General features: G+C 42.8%; 1 protein-coding gene across 1 annotated transcript in view; it reads left to right on the top strand.

The window, feature by feature from the left end:
- The window catches only part of LOC121354240 (inositol 1,4,5-trisphosphate receptor type 2-like), a gene marked incomplete at its 5' end in the record, with an annotated part of 75,660 nt that overhangs the window by 34,453 nt on the left and 24,518 nt on the right, over window positions 1–16,689 (top strand). Inside the window, 6 exons of the mRNA XM_041468679.1 lie at window positions 2,494–2,619; window positions 5,653–5,828; window positions 7,133–7,297; window positions 9,353–9,548; window positions 11,630–11,722; window positions 16,125–16,252. Coding sequence (XP_041324613.1) covers window positions 2,494–2,619; window positions 5,653–5,828; window positions 7,133–7,297; window positions 9,353–9,548; window positions 11,630–11,722; window positions 16,125–16,252 — 884 coding nt within the window. The remainder of the gene's footprint in view (window positions 1–2,493; window positions 2,620–5,652; window positions 5,829–7,132; window positions 7,298–9,352; window positions 9,549–11,629; window positions 11,723–16,124; window positions 16,253–16,689) is intronic.

The following is a 16,689-nucleotide window of genomic DNA, read 5'->3' as shown; positions in this document are numbered from 1 at the left end:
GTCCATACTGGCGCATGTCCCATGGTACTGGAGAGGCACGTGTGTGGCCTTGAGCTGCTTGGTCAAGATCAGGGGAGAGGTCAGAGTGGGGCCACCAAGAGGAGGGGCAGGGAAGCCCCACTAGGTACCCTGAATGTCTTTAGCTCCCTGGTGGGCAGTACAGCTGCTGGCCCTCAGCAGGAATGGAGCTATTGCCAATGTGCCTGGATCAGGAGGGTCCTGCCAGCTCAGCCACTGTCAATTCTGCCCTTGGCTTTTGGAGCAGAAAGTTGTATTTTATATATCATAGAATCACAGAATCATGGTTTGGGTTGGGAGGGACCTTAAAGATCATACAGTTCCACCCCCCTGCCATGGGCAGGGACATCTCCCACATCCCAGGTTGCTCCAAGCCCCATCCAGCCTGGCCTTGGACACTTGCAGGCCACAGAGGCAGCCACAGCTTCTCTGGGCAACCTGTGCCAGGGCCTCACCACCCTGACAGGGAACGATTTCTTCCTAATATCCAACCTAAACCTACCCTTAGTTTGAAGCCATTGCTCCTTGTCCTGTCACTCCAGGCCCTTCTAAAGAGTCTTCATCCATCTTTTCTGAAGGCTCCCTTCAGGCACTGGAATGCTGCAATTAGGTCACCCCAAAGCCTTCTCTTTTCCAGGCTGAACGTATATAAAAATGGCTTAAAGTGATCACTTCATTCACTGCTAAAATGCAGATGCTCTTGGAGTGTCACACATCATCTGCTCACAGCAATTGATCAGGAAGGAAGGAAGGAAGGGGGTCTAGAGCAGCAGGATAGTCAGAGCAGTGTGGGAACATCCTGAATGTGATGGAAACATGGATGTTATTGCAATTTCTTATATGCCAATTCTCAGGCTTTAGTTTTCAGCAGCAGCAAGTCTTCAGCATTAAACCCCATCAACTCAAATCTGCTTCTCTTGGTTGCACCCTAAAAATTTAGTAGTGACAAACTGACCAGAATAGAAGTTGAAAAATACATGATTGCAGAATCTGCAGAATATTTGGGAATAAAAGTCTTTGTATTGTAGAAAAATTACTTCAGTAAAAAAAAAAATATCTGGGGGTTTTGCATTAGAAACACAGATAAAAGAGCCAACCCAACAATTAGATAGACCAGACCTGCCTAATGCTATAAAGAAAGAAAATGGGTTTGTTTTTATTCAGAGCAAAAATTTCTCAATTCCCTTCATCAGTAGAATAGCCCACAAGTCTCTATGCTGGTTTTTTGGGGTTTTTTTATTATTTGAATAGATAATTCAGGTTGAAGCTGGGTTCATTCTTTAGCTAAGTGTCTGTTAGCATGAAGTATGTGCTGCTTAAATTGACAGATGCCATTTTTGCAATGGCTCCAAATGCTTAAATCTCAGCAGTCAGCAGCACAAGGTTATCACAGTGAAATCTGAATATTTACCTAATTGCTATTAAAGACTATTTGTCCTAAAGCCTGAGGCAGTCATATGCAGTTGAAGGAATCTGCTGTTTGTAAAAACTTCACTGGATGCTCTGCATATTTGCAGGAAGTTTTCAGTACTTTAAAATCTAGTTAATAGGGATGTATCATGTGTGATACCTCTCTGGCCAGAGATGTTTTTACACTATTACACAGAGAATCTTGTTTCAAATGTTCATTTAAACATATTTTAGTGCATTAATAGATATTAAGTGCTTGCCTGAGTTTTAGCACACTCTGATCTTGTTCCTGACCTTCTTGCTGAACCATCTGTGTGACTCTGGACACAAATTCAACACTGTTTTGTCCCTTTTTAGTCTTTTCTAGCTAGGCTGTAGGTTCTTCGGGATATGGACTATTTCTGTGTGTTTGTACACTTCACATATAGAGATCATGGCTTGTTTGAGTCTTTTTAAGCAGGAGTACAGAGCTGTTTGTCAGCAGGTAACCATGGGCTTCTGAGCATCACACAGGAAATAGTCAGCTTTTGTAGAAACAAAACCCAGGCAGACCAAATTTTGCCTGCTTCCCAAGCAGATCAAAATGTTTTTAGTTTGACAGAGGTGGGGAAAACACTGCAGTTGTGAAACCATGCCTATTCCATGGTTCTTTGCCTATGTCATCGGCCTACTTGGTCCAAATAGGTCATCTGGATGATACATTCTGGGTGTTCTGGTTGACTGGCATTTAGAGTGCTAAAATCTATTTGTTTGCTTGTTTTTATGTCCCCATGCACAGAAGCTGCAGATTCAGATGCAGCTGAAAAGACTCCCTTGCAAAATATCTAGGCCTAAAATCTTACCAGAAGCAAGACTCCAGTATATAATAAACTGTACTGTGATCTTCGGATTAAAAGCTCTGCTTGAAACTTTGTTTTATGGCAAACCTATGTTTAATATTTATCTATTTTAGTTAAAGATCTGCATATTTTCTACATTAATCTGTATTTAATTCCCTTGGAGCCATTGGTGATTGAGTTTCTGCTTGCTTTCAGCTTATTGATGCTGCTTTTCTCCCCTTTCTAGATAATCCAGCCCTGTTTTGGTTCTCCAGACACATCTCTCTCTGGGGGAGCATTTCCTTCAACCTTGCTGTACTCATCAATTTAGCAGTTGCTCTGTTCTACCCTTTTGGAGATGATGGAGATGAAGGCAAGTAGAGTTTGGTCTTATTTTTTGTTTTAATTTTAGATGCTTTTATTTCTAAGGTAACAAATAAAGCTGTATTTTCAGGTGCAGTCACATCTGGATGCCATTTAGTGTCTCCTAAGTAGGTACCAGATGTTGTCTGAAATGTGGTGGTTGATCTGTGTGTCACATGGCCCACACAATGCAGAACAGAATGGACAGAGCATAAACTGGAGATTATCTAGATATCTCAGCTAATTTTTTTATATTGCCATATTGCAGTGTCCTACTGCACACATTTAGCTGCAGCTTCTGAACTGAAGGAGGATTCCTGGCAGGAGAGCTTAAGTCTGACCAAATTAAATTACTTGCAGTCTTGAAAACATATGGAAGAGAATTATTTGAAAACTAGCTTGCTGGCTTTTGACTGTATTGTTTATTGGGATAAAAGGGCATAACTTTTGCAGAGGAGAAAATGCATTATGCAAAAATACTCTTAAAACTTATGATTCTGTCGCTTCATCCCATTCCATCACAGGAAATATTTAATGAAGTTTTTTATTTGCTATAAATGCAGCAGACTAGCAGGAGGCCTCTTTGAAGGCCAAACAAGCTTAATTGGGATAAATAGTTTAGAATACTGGTAATGGTAGCAGAGCCATTCACCTCTGGATCTTTGATTCGTGGTCAGTCAGTAATGTGACTGAAAGTCACCTCTGTCTGATGGCATGTGAACTGCACTGGTGGAAGCAGTCCAGATCCTACTAGATACATGTGTTTTTCACAAGCACCACAGCTGGCACCGGCAAACATTCCTGCTGGCTGGCGGAACAGAAAGGCAGCAGATTAAAATATATTGGCATGGGGACCATGCTGCCCTCGCAGCCCACAGGGTGGTCTTTGCAGGTCACAGCTCAGGCAGCCTCCTGGAGTGAGGCAGATTTGCAGGGCTGTGCCCTCGAGAAGGAAAGCATCTTGTGCTTTGTAAATTGGGAAGTCACTCAGAGCACATTAGAGTCCACAGAGGATGAGAGGAGAAATAAAGGGTTAAAAATAAACCTTTTAAGCTACTAAATTTTAGCTAATCTATACTTGTGGAAATCCTCTAGTCTGCAATCAGCAGGTATTAATACTTATTCTGAACTGCAGATTTATATGGCATTAGTTTAAGTGGCCCCAGTAATCCAGTGACAGTGCATTTCAGGATTCCAGCTCCTGGTGCTTGTAAAGCCAAAGCGACTCCTGAGCAATAAGGAATAGGTGTGGCCAAATCGGATTAGCAGGTATTGAGGCAGCCTCCTTACTTCCAGCCTCCCTCTCCACCAAAGCCTGATCCAACAGCTGGAGTTTGCCTCCCAGTTTTTCCCCTTCACCCTGTAAATTCACCTGTATTCACCTGTCTGAGGTGCCTGGACTGGTCTAATCATCCCAAAATGCCGTCTTTTAGTAGCTACTTGCAGTTCTTATGTAATATGACATAGGCAAAACTGCTCCAGCTGAACACCATTCCTGAAGGGAGCCTAAAAGAAAGAAAGGGACAAGAGCACATGGTGACAGGAAATGGGGGATGGCTTCAACCTGACAGAGAGTAGGTTTAGTTTAGATATTAGGAAAAAACTCTTTCTTGTAAGGGTGGTGAGACCCTGGCACAGGTTGCCCAGAGAAGCTGTGGCTGACCCTGGTTTCCTGGAAGTGTCCAAGGCCAGGTTGGATGGGGCTTGGAGCAACCTGGGATAGTGGAAAATGTCCCTGCCCATGGCCTCCATGGCAGGGAGAATGGAAATTTATGATCTTTAAGGTCCTTTCCAGCCCAAACCATGATTCTGTGAAGACTCCTTGCCTCTAGGGTGCCTGTCTGCACATGGTACTGGTGTGGGTCCTGAAACATGAAATTGCTGGACCTGCAGTAGGGAAGAAGGAAAACTGGTTTGTGAAAGAACCACAGAGAACTTTGGCCTTGCCTTTCAGATGGGCTTGAAAGTAATTTTTTTTAGGATCCATTAAAAGTTTCCAAATCTTGTTGGCAAAGAAGTTCTCTGCTAGAGCTGACCTTGAACCTCCCACCAGGGATAGAAACACTCCTGAATTTTGGAAAAGTTCAGATGCCATCTGAATGTTGAGGCTAGGGCCTTGTCTCATTGTTTTCTAAACCCAGTGATGCTGCTCAACTGTTTATCTGTTTCCAAAGAGATTCCTATTGTGAATCTAGCTAAATTTTCTATTTCCTTCTCCCCTGTCACTGACCTGTCAGTTCATCCCATGACAATAGAAGTCAGTGTACAAGTGTGACAGTGCCCTGAGATCTGAATGTGTTTTTTATATCACAGCAGCATGGTGTGTTTCCAGAGCTTTAAGCAGAGGAGAGAGGGAAAACAGGGGCATCACTCAAAGCTCAGGGAGTGCCTGGAGTCAGCATCTTGCAGAGCAGCAGGGACTGGAAGTGCAGGCAGCAGGCCCTGGGCCCCGCTGCCTGCCCGGGAGCCAAGCGCAGCTGCTCAGCGCTGCGGGCCCCGCAGCTGCTGCCTGGCCCTGCCCGGGTTGATCCCGCTGTGTCCAGCGCTCCGCTCTCATGCAGAGGCGGAGGCTCCCTCGGAACAGCTGTGGCCCTTCGGGAGGGAGCTGCTTTTTCGGGAGCCGTGGCTGGTAAGGTGGCACTGCAGCACGGTGCCACTTGCTGTGCTGCCCCCAGGACCGGCTATTTCTGTAGCTGAGCAATCATGGAGTCAGACTGGAGGGGCCCTAATGATCCCTGCAGAAGGGAGCTGATTAGTGGCTTGCTCCAGGAGAAGGGTAAACTGTTCCATCTCTGAGCACTCCCTGGATTTTAATGGAAATTTCATTAACTGCTCATATTATTACCTGTGCAAAAAGCAACAATACTCTGAGAATAATTGCTCCTGCTGCAATAAGGATAAGCTGTGGTCAGCAGTTGTGATGCATGAATCATGCTTTTGTTAGCTCTGCTGGCAAAGGAATTGATCTTTTGGATCCGTTTCTTGGTGAAAAATGGAGTCTCCAAAGATGCCTTTCTCAAATCTCCCTTTCTCCTCTGCACAGGCACGCTCTCACCGTTGTTTTCCGTGCTTCTCTGGATAGCAGTGGCGTTTTGCACAGCAATGCTGTTTTTCATCTCCAAGCCTGTTGGCATTCGACCCTTTTTGGTGTCTGTTATTCTCAGGTCTATATATACTATAGGGCTTGGTCCTACCTTGATACTCCTTGGTGCGGCTAATGTAAGTACTTCAAAAGCAACCAGAATTTCCCTTTCAACAGAAGGAAAGATATTAAGAGTCTCCTATTAAAAAACTCATTTTATTAGAGCTGTGCAAAAACTTCTTTTTCTGGTTCATTGGTTAAGCCAAGAAATAGATAATTTCCAGTCATCCTGAAACAGCAGTGTCAGTGAAGTGGGAAGCTAAGAAAAAAGTTGCTTTAGTTTTGTGCATATGCAAATAATTTTAAAACAAAAACAATATGAAATTTAAACAAATATTGCTGCGTAAGGGCAATAAAATCTACACTTTCTCATGTTAAAAGAATAATTTTCTCTGCCAATACTCTCAGCACTATTGACACAAATTTGTGAAATGTTTCTGAGACCTTAAATATATTTTCAGGAAGAAAAGAGTTTTCAAAATTAAAAATTCTCTCAGCCCTTTACCAGATCTCTTAACTTAGTCATGAATAAGTCTGCATGCTTACTGAGTTTAGTAAGATACACAGTTGTGCTCACAAGTCATCTATTTAAATTTCTGCCTGACTGCTACAGCTCTAATTCACCCCAGCACAAAGTATTGGGCTGTTTGCCACCAGTTCTGTATGTGAGAATTTCACATACGGAAAAATACCCAGACATACAGTCAAAGGTAAAGGCAAGTAAACAGCGCACTTGCCCATGTCAAATTTGGGAGCAAAGGAGTCATGTTGAGTCCTCATTCCTTGTCCTGGACTGCCAGAGAGATGAGGTGAGACCCTTTCCTGTTCACTGCTGCACTGCTGCTCGTGTGCAGGCAAAGCTTGGGAGCCATGGAGAATCCGATGCTGCTGTTTAAATGCTATACTTCAAAAATGTCCTCAGTTCTGAGGGTTTTTTTTAGGGATTTTAAATTGAAGAACATGATCTGAAGGAAATAGATCTCACACACGCCCCCCACACTTTCTTTTGTGTTATTGTTGTTCTCTTGTAGTAGCATGCCTACCTGCTCTTACATAGTCTCGGATCTAAAGTCAAAATTGTTGGGAGTCCACTCCCCAGCTGGATTTTAATGTGTTGTGACATTAACCCTGCCTATCTATTAATGTTATAGGAATAAATCACAGTGTGATGAGGCATGGTGCAATGTTGGAGAGGTGATGTACTTCCACTTACCCTCATGGGCTCATTCCCAGTGCACTGTCAGAGCTGGATTTCCCTCACCTCACTCCAGCTATCTAAAAGTTGTGCATTTAGTCAAACCAACCTATCTAGACAGCAACCCAAACAATAAATACCAGGATTTTTCTGAGGCATAAACCTAGGCTTTGTTACCCCCCACAGCTCTGTAACAAAATTGTGTTCCTGGTGAGCTTTGTTGGCAACCGTGGGACCTTCACCCGTGGCTACAGAGCAGTCATCATGGACATGGCTTTTCTCTACCACGTGGCTTATGTCCTGGTCTGTATGCTGGGCCTCTGCGTGCACGAGTTCTTCTACAGCTTCCTGGTAAGTACGTGCTGCTGTGGAGGGGAAAATTTTGCAAAAATAGAAAATACCGTTACCCATGCAGCTGTCTTCAATTTCTTCCTGACAAATCAAGCCAAATTGTGTATTTTTAGTATGCCATTGTGTTGCTGCCCCTTAAGAGCTGCTGTTTTTATTAGAACCTGTTTCTGTTAGGACTTATTTTACCTGTTTTAGAGCTGAAAGTTTGCTCCTTTCTTCTCAGACAATCACGCAGCCCACTCCTTTTTCCCAGCTTTCTCCATATTCTGTATCCACTGTTCCTGTGTCTTCTGGCAGTTGTAACATTTTGGCGGCAGTTGTCCAGGGCTGTGTGCATCATACTCGTACCAAAGGATCCCATTCCTCAATACATTCCCCAGTACATTTTTAACAAATTACTTGGGAAATGGGGATGGCATGCCTTTGGTGTGGCAGGAAAATTCATCACTTGAAATGTATCCCACTTAATTTTCTTTTGTTGCCATTACCCAGATGGAATGCCTTTTAGTAACGTGGTACAGGTGAAGTGAAAATGAATCACACAAATTATGCTAAACTCCATTAACTGTTCCCTTCATGCTGAGTAGCAGTAAAAGGTGTTTCACTGCTCTTGTTTGCTAATCATTTTGCTCTGTAGTGGAACATGTGAAACTTGTAGGGACACTGAGTAAACTGTGGTCATTATATTTCCTGTTGTATTTTTTCTCAGCTTCTTGCATAGTGGTGAACTCCCAGCATTTCAAAGATGTGTTAAGCACACTAAAATTTTCAAGAGTTCAGTGCTAACTCAGGCAGAGCTCCTATTGAAGTCAGACTTTCCAGATTTTGACATTCAAGTCTGCTTCAAAGTTTGTGCAGATTCCAAAGGAGCCAAGATTGTGGCTGTAGCTGCAGGACCTTCTTCAAATGGATGTAACTCTCCTGCTTAAAAAAGGCACAAATTATTTGCTGTTCTTTCAATGAGTTAGGTGATGTCTATCTTAAAATACTTTGCAAAGTGTCAAGCAGCTTAAGAAACATTTTATGTATTTACTTTTTTCGGTGACTGCTGTTGACCAGTGTCCATGATTCATGGACTTTATCCACATAGCCAGGTTGCTTCCAGGTGTTCACTTAGGCATGGATGTAGTCTAAACTCTAATATTTGTTCATAACTGTCTCCCCTCTTTCTTTATTATTAATCCTTTCACAAGGCTGTCAATTTCAGATCTTATAAATTGATCTGCTTCTTCTGTGGAGCATTTTGATAAATCATAGTGTGTTGCTTTATATCTGTAATCTGAGTACTTTGAAGTAGAAGTACATACATTATAGATAAGGCCAAAAACACTACAGAACATCAAGAAAATTGTAGGGGAACAAAAAGGTTAAAGGTTCTTGTAAAGCTCCTGTCACGTTTAATTGCTGGTTTAGGCTTTTGACATTTAAAGCTATATTATCTTTATATACAGTTTTCTTTAAAGTTAAATACCAGGAAACCATATAGTGCAGGGTAGAGAAGAATAGAAGTTTCTAGTCTTATACAAACAGTGACGTGAATTTAACTTTGTCCTAAGGAGAGGTGCCCCCAGTCCTTGTCTATGTGACATTTACATGATGCCATGTGCTCAAAGAAAGTTTACAAATATGTTATCACTTACATGTATGAGTGTATTTTTGAGTTGTAGCCTGTGCACGTTTGTCAGATGAGATAACATGAAAAATTACTTTGTAGATATAGATCCACAGTATGAAGACACTGTTTAAATTTTAATCTAGCTTGGTTTTAAACATGGGGAAACAACACATCTTGATGGTAGGTGTTGTCCATCTCTGGATCAGGCTCAAATATATTTTGTGGATTTTGCTATAATTAATTTAAAATTTAAAGTTCTGTGCTAGATTTCCTCCTCCATAAGCATGACCAGCTCCCACTGAGATCATTGTGAGTTTATGAAGCTGAGAATGTAGAACATGGCTTGATGTATGTTTCAATAGTTCAGATTGTTTTCCTATGTAGCATCTATACATTGCCTCATTTGTATTCTTTTTTCCTCTACTCTCTGCCTTCCCCAGCTGTTTGATCTGGTGTACAGGGAGGAGACATTGCTAAATGTGATAAAAAGTGTTACCCGGAATGGCCGTTCAATTATCCTCACTGCAGTGCTTGCTCTCATCCTGGTTTATCTCTTCTCCATCATTGGCTTCCTCTTCCTGAAAGATGACTTTATCATGGAGGTTGACAGGTTGAAAATCAGGACCTCTGCTGCAGGTATTGGTTTTTATATTAAAAATTCCTTCTGATGTATGCCTTTTTCTGTCTGCCTAACCTAACTTTTCATCTAAGGACATCAAATTTCTTTATTTGTGCCTGCATGAGAGCAGAACTAATTCCATGTACCTTAGAACTCAATTAAGTCTCTGTGTAAAATTTAGTGTGTATAGGGTTGTTTTGGTCTGGGCTTATTTGTTGAAATGCTAAAATCTAACACATTTGATTTATTATGCTTACTTCACAAACTCATGATAACATTAAAAAAAAAAATCTGTATTTCCTAAATATCTTCCTAAGTGAAAAGCAGGTCCAAGTGGATTGTATTGGCTCTCATCCCACCTTAAAAGCAGCTCATAGTAATTTCTGTATACTGTATGAGGTATGTGATCTTAACATGTTCATTAGCTGTATTCATTTCATTGCTTTTTAAGCTTCATCCAGCAGCATTCACATTTCTACTGATAGGAGCATCTTTTAAATTCAGTGTGTATTTCACAATCATCATCCTTAGGGTATAATCCTGGCTTCAGTAAAGTCATTGGGAGGTTTGGAACCAGTTTTAAAAAGGCCAGGCTTTCAGCTTTCTGGAATGAGAGAATTTAGCAAAGTGAATAGAGAGTTACAAACTTGCTTTGCTAGAAAAGAGCCAGGTCTGGTCTGTTGAGAGCTTTGTGTGTGCTGCCAACCAGCCTGCTGGGAGCATGGGCAGGGGAGTAACAACTGACTGCAGAGAAATACTTGAGAATAGCTGCTGACTTCCAGGCATGATTTTCCCAAATGCAGAGTTCTTCAGACCTGTACACAAGCACAGAGCTGGCAGAACCCAGCCGGGGCTGTGTGCGCTCTGTGTTTGCCAGTCTTTCCCTGAAGTTGTTTTTTCAGAATTTGAAGCTCACAAACAAGGCAAAGGTCATTCCAGACTCATGGGCCTGGCGTACTTCTGCAGCTGGTTCAAAACCGTAGGAAAAAAAGGAACCTGACAAATTTCTTTTACATACTGTGATTTTTTCTAAATTTTTTTTTAATTTTTTTCTGCCACTGATCATCCATTATGGGCTAAATTGGCTTATATTTGACTTACCATTCATTTTTGGGACTGAACTTAGGGTGTCAAGTTTCACTTTGAAAGGCAGTTGTGACCATCTTAATGAAACAGGCTACACACAGCTCTGGTCTGATGCAGGGGCAGCAGCTCCTGTGTGTTTGTGTTGCTTCTGTCGAGTTCTTGGAAGATTTTTGTGGTGTGGGTGTGTTCTTGCTGGCTTCATACATTGCCATTTCTGATCAAAAACTCATCAAGAAAGTATGCTGACTGCATGTTGATGGAAGATTATGCTTCCCAGGACAAGTGCTTTAATTTTTTTCTGGATAAAGTAGCAGAAAGAGTAAGTCAGAGTGCATGTTTCCTGCATTACACATACTGTCTTAGACTGTTACTTTGTTGTATAGTTTTGCCTTAATTTTTTTCTCCTTAAACCTTTTTGTATCTCTGATTTGAAATGCAGAAAATTGTTGAAGGTGTACAACAGAAAATTGGTTTGATAAAATCAAGCTGATGTACACATTTACCACTTTGGGAATGTTAAATTAGCGTTTTACACAAACCCATACATATTTACAAATGAGTACCAAACTGTGTTATAATCCTTGAAAACCCTTAAATATTCTACATTCAGGATAACTGAATGTCAGCCTGGTGTCCTTCTTGTCAGCTTTTGTGAATAATTTATCTAATGGTTTTTAAAACTGACATTATTTTCATATCTGACAGTTGTTTCTTGCTTTGAATACATTTTGTGCTCACCAGAAGCAGCTGCATTTGATGTAGATTTACTAATTTCAGGAGATGAAATGGGAATAGCTGTGATACAGTAAATGTAAAACTGTGTTTTTGTTAATTGTGATTGCTTTGAGCTGTTGAGGCAGAATCTTTCAAGGAGGGAGGAGTTGCTGGTGTGATTTGTTCTGTTTTTCCTTCGTAACTCTCCAACCTGGTGCTTCGCTCCTACAAAATAATGATTTAAAACTTAACATCAATGTAGTGCCTGTCTTTTTGTCAACATCCCGCTTTTCCACAGGTATTGGTGAAGTTCCCACTACAACGCTGACATCAATGATGGGAGCCTGTGCAAAGGAGAACTGTTCCACGAGCATCCCAGCTCTTAACCCAGGTCAGTACAGAACTTCCCTCAGACTGATGATCACTTAGAACCGAGGGATCCCTGAAAATGTTCAAGGCCAGGTTGGATGGGGGTAGGAGCATCCTGTTCTGCTGGGAGGTGCCCCTACCCATGGCAGAGGGTTGGAATGAGATGATCTTTGAGGTCCCTTCCAACCCAGACATGTGGTTCTGTGATTCTTTGATCTGTGTGTTGCTGTTGCAGAGACTTCTGCTGGTGTGAGAAGTGACAATGACTCTTGTGAGTCAGAAGTGCTCAACTTCTGCAAGGCTTGGAGCTTAGTTGGCAGCTTTGCTGTTAATGGGAGTGCTTCCCACACCTGATTTCCAAATGCACTGACATTAATTTTGTTATTAAAAGAGCTTGCTGAATCATTATGCTTGAATGTACAGTTTGCTTCTTGAGAAGTGACTTAGCAGAGAGAAGCAGCTCATTGCTTGTCTGCAGCATCCTCACCTGCACACACTGAGCCTCTTTTAGATCCAGTTTGGGCCACAAAAATTAATTTTCATGGCATAGCAGATCTATCAGCACATTTTGTGTATTTTTTCTATATGTATCTGGGCCAGTGCTGTACTGTAGCCAGAAAACCTAAGAACCCAGATCCAGGCCCACATGTCTCTCTCCCACTCTTTCCATGGAGCACAGTCTAGTTGAGGTGGCTGGTGTTTCAGTGCAGATTTTAAGTTTGGTTTGATATATTGTGGCCTTTGCAGTGGAGGTGTGTGCACAGTGGATGGTCTGCAGGCTCAAAGTATTTATTGCCACAGTTGCCTGTGGTACCTGGGGGCTGAAAGTGAGGACATAAAAAGTCCCTTATTGTGTGCCAGTATAATGTTGTTTCATAAGCTTTATTCTTCTGCTAATTTTTGAGTTTTTTAGGATCAAAGCCTTCTGGGAGAGGGCTATAAAAGCAGGCTTTTTCTCCACAGCTGGTGTGTAAACAGGCCTCATAAACAACATGGGAAGCTGTCTGGCTAGATAGAGAAAACAGTCTAAGAGCTATGGGCAAAGCTGCTGCATTCAAAGAGTAATCAATCAGTAAAAAAGATGCAGTACGGCTTTTGCCCAGCTCTTTAAATGATAAAAATCTCACATTTCTCATTGTTTGGGTACTGCACCTTTAAAATCAAACCATAATGAAAGAGGTCTGTACAAAACATCTAAGTGCACTCTTTCTTAATCTTGAAGAAATTTTATTTTTCCAGTGCCATTAAAACCCACCAACATTCAGCAAAAGCAGTTTTGCTCACCTTAGTCATTGGTCAAAAGAATTGTTCTACTTTCTGTCTTTTCCTGGGACAGATTTCCCCTCTGGCAAAAGTGTGAGCATGGTGGAATGCAAAGGCATGAGATCACCATCCCTGGAAGTGTTTAAAAGCTGTGGGGATGGGGAACTTGGGATATGGTTTAGTGGAGGGCATAGCATGGTTGGGTGAGGGGTTGGACTGGGTCTCAGAGGTCTTTTCCAGCTTTAATGGTGCTATGATTCTGTGAGACTTGGGGAGTTTCAATTGCAGCACCAGAGAAGTCCACAGCTGTGTGTGGGAGAGAGAAAAATGGGACTCTGCTTCTTCCTTGGGTTTCACTGGTGAAGCCTGTGCCCAGTCATTGCTCTTACTGGTGAGGGAGCTCCCTGGGGAGGCAGTGTGCTGTGCCCAGGGAGATTCCCCTCTCTGCAGCCTGCTGCTCACTGCTGCTCTGGGCTGTCAGCATGAAAATACTTCATCTCATTTGGCTCAGAGTCTCCCTCTGTCCACTCCAAAGACATTTCCATATCACTTCAGTCTATGCCTGGTGAAGTGCCTAATCATTTAAAAGAACTTCACATCCTACACTACATATCTCCTCATCCTCTGTAGCCCGTAAAGACCTGTGCTAGAAAGGTGCAGAGATACCTGTTTGTAAAATGGGACATTTCCAAAGACTCATTCCACCGCCAGACCTGGTCTTGCTCTGTGCAAGTTCTGCTGGATCCATGTGGGCACAGCTGTGTCTCACCTGATGTGCTTGTGTGGCCCAGGTAGCTGTGGGCCATCAGGTGAGGATTTTTGAAGTAAATCTCCCTATTATCCCTCCCCTGTGATTAACATTGTGGGGTGGTCTTAGCCCTTAACCCGTTTTGCCTGTGGATTAAATTTAATCGGAAGACAGCCTGCCTAATGCTGTCCAGACCCTCACAAGCCACTTTCCAGGGTGGAACTGCTTGCAAACAACCCACCCTGAACCTCAATTATTGTCAATATTGGGTCCTTAACAATAGTTATCCACAGATCAACTCCTTTCTTTCAAGTACGGGCACAGCTGGTGCCTAGAGGGGCTGAGCCTGAACTGTGAATGCTGTTGAGTGTTGAGAACAGACAGCTGAGGCAGAACATGTGCCTGTAGGGTTGCCTGGCTCCCAGCTTGAAGGCAGCTCCACATCTGGGAGTGGAACAGAACAGCAAAAACAATGTTTGTACACTGTCCACAGCCTACATTGCTGCACTAGAGGTTTCTGCCAACTTTGGGCTGTCTGGTTCTCTGGCAAAGATCTTGCAAACTGAGCTTGCTTTTCTGGCTGGGATGCTGACGTTCTGTGTTGCAAGATGTGCAAGGTGATGTATATTTTTCACTGAAGCCTGGCTTGTATATTTTTCTCTGAAGCCTGGCTTGCTATGAATTATCTCAGTGGACAGGGAGAGCTGGGTGTTAGGGCTGCTGGTAGATAATTCCCTCTTCAATTCTCAGCCCTGGATTATCCTCTCTGTTCACCAGAATCTGATCATCTGCTGCTTCCAGCAACTGTGTCTGGTCTTGTGAACAGAGAAAATGAGAAAATATTGTAGTTACCTAAAAGAAATAGAAGCTATGGCTTTTTTGAAGGCTTTTTATTTATTTTGTGGATGATCTCCTTCTCAAGCACAGCTCAAAAAAAAAAAAAGAAAGAATATTGTTTGAAAAAGGGAATAATGGCAGGATACAACAGCAAAGATTAGTTGGTATGAATAACATTACTGCACTAGTAAAAAAAAATTTAGGTATGACAGGATAAAAAAGGTTTCTTGTTTCAATCCTTTCAGTTTCAATATTCAAGCAGTTATTTTTAAATCCAGGATTATTTGTGGGAGTAGTGTCTGTAATGACCATATAGTTTAACAGGGAAGTCTGTCCTGATGTCTGCTTTTCTTTTTGCTCAAAATTCCTTCAGCAGGGAGCTGTTTCTCATTTAATTTGCCTGTGGAGCAGAAGCAGTGATGGCAAAAGCAGCAGACACCAGCACTGTCCTGCCCATCCCAGCCAGGATACATGCACCACAATCTGGGAGCCCAAATTCAAAATTAAATTTAAATCCAAATTACTGGTCTGCAATGTGAGTGCTTGCAGTCAATTCAATTTATCAGAGTCTATCTGAGTGCCCCAGATGTGGTGGTTTGGGGCTGTTAAATATGTGTTTCAGTCAACTCTCACAGCAGGATGTTGTTATTTATTAAACTCCATTGTAATGAGTGCATGGAGCAAAGCAAATGTGAATCACTGCCTTCCCCACCCAAGCAAGCGTGTCCCTAAAGAGGAAGGAAGGCAGGAGGAATCGCAGTCACAGCCCTGACCCTTCAGCCCAAGCCAGCGGGACACAGGGAACAGCTCAAGCAGGGCTCTTCAAAGGGAGGCTGTGGAAGCAGTGAGTATGTGGTGGGAGGGACTCTGGCCAAGGTGGACCAAGTCCCCCTGGGGTTTGGTGTTCCAGCCCAACTCCTCTGCACGTTCAAATATCTCCTGTACAATAGTACCCTCTGTGGCTCAGCCAAACCCACACAGCAGCTCTGCAGCACAGATAACAGAATCCAAGTTTTCAAGCTGAGGCAAGGGAGAGCCTTTCGTTTAATGTCTGTCAGACCTGTGCTTGAGCACGTGTGCTGGTGGAAAGATCACGGACAGACTGACTCAAACAAAAGCCAGCCCCTCCTTAATGGTTTGAAATGCTAACATGACTTGGCTTCTACATGAGTAGGTAGAGGAATGATTTCACAGGAAGACAATCCTGTTACAAATGTGCTTCTAATTCTCTGTTTATATTGCTTCTTGTCTATGCTGCATTTATAGGGGGCCCACTGGAAAAGCAGTGGGAGGACTGCAAAGAGAAGGGGTGCTCCCGTGAGCAGAAATGGTGGCTCTGGGTCATTAACAGCTCTGGTGGGAGCCCTGCTTGTTCTTTTCTCCATCTCTCTTCAGGCTAAGTGTGCCTGATGTGCCTAAGTATGTCACCAGCAGGGATGTGCACATGGGTGGGGATGATCAATGAGGTTCTGCATGAGAAATATGAGAGGCAGATGTGTCTTGCAGTTGCTTTCTCTAACAGAATTGTGGCTTTGTTTGATGAGTGATTGTTTGATGCTGTGGTTCCTGTTTGCAGGTGAAGAAAAAGAGGATGGAATAGAAAGGACCTGTGACACCCTGCTCATGTGCATTGTGACCGTGTTAAACCAAGGCCTGCGGAATGGTGGTGGTGTGGGAGATGTGCTCAGAAAGCCTTCCAAAGATGTGAGTGTTTTGGCTCAGGAAATGCATTACTCCCTGTGCATCTCATGAATGCCAAAGTCAATTTTTGGAGGTTATAGACAGTGTTTGTATCTAGTCTGATCTCATGTCACACAGTTGATTAATCCATGTGATTTTTAGATCCCAGATGGGATATTTAATGGGAAGAGCTAGGCTTGGTGTGATGATAATACTTGAAGGAAGGATTTCTAGATAGTTGTTTACCACTTCTGGAAAAATGCAGAATATCATAACCTTCAAAGAATTGCTAAGAAGTCAGTCCTGGGAGGCACATCTGCAGTGCTGTGTCTAGTCCTGGGCTCATCAGGACAGGGGGGACAGGGAGCTCCTGGACTGGGGCCAGCGGAGGATGCAGAGATGATTTAGGGCCTGGAGCATTTCTGGTAGGGAAAGGCTGAGGGACCTGGGGCTGTCCAGCC

This window comes from Pyrgilauda ruficollis, unplaced genomic scaffold (genome assembly GCF_017590135.1).
Source record: "Pyrgilauda ruficollis isolate IOZ18807 unplaced genomic scaffold, ASM1759013v1 scaffold227, whole genome shotgun sequence".
In the NCBI taxonomy this organism is placed as follows: Eukaryota; Metazoa; Chordata; class Aves; order Passeriformes; family Passeridae; genus Pyrgilauda; species Pyrgilauda ruficollis.
This window is presented reverse-complemented; position numbering and strand designations above follow the sequence as displayed.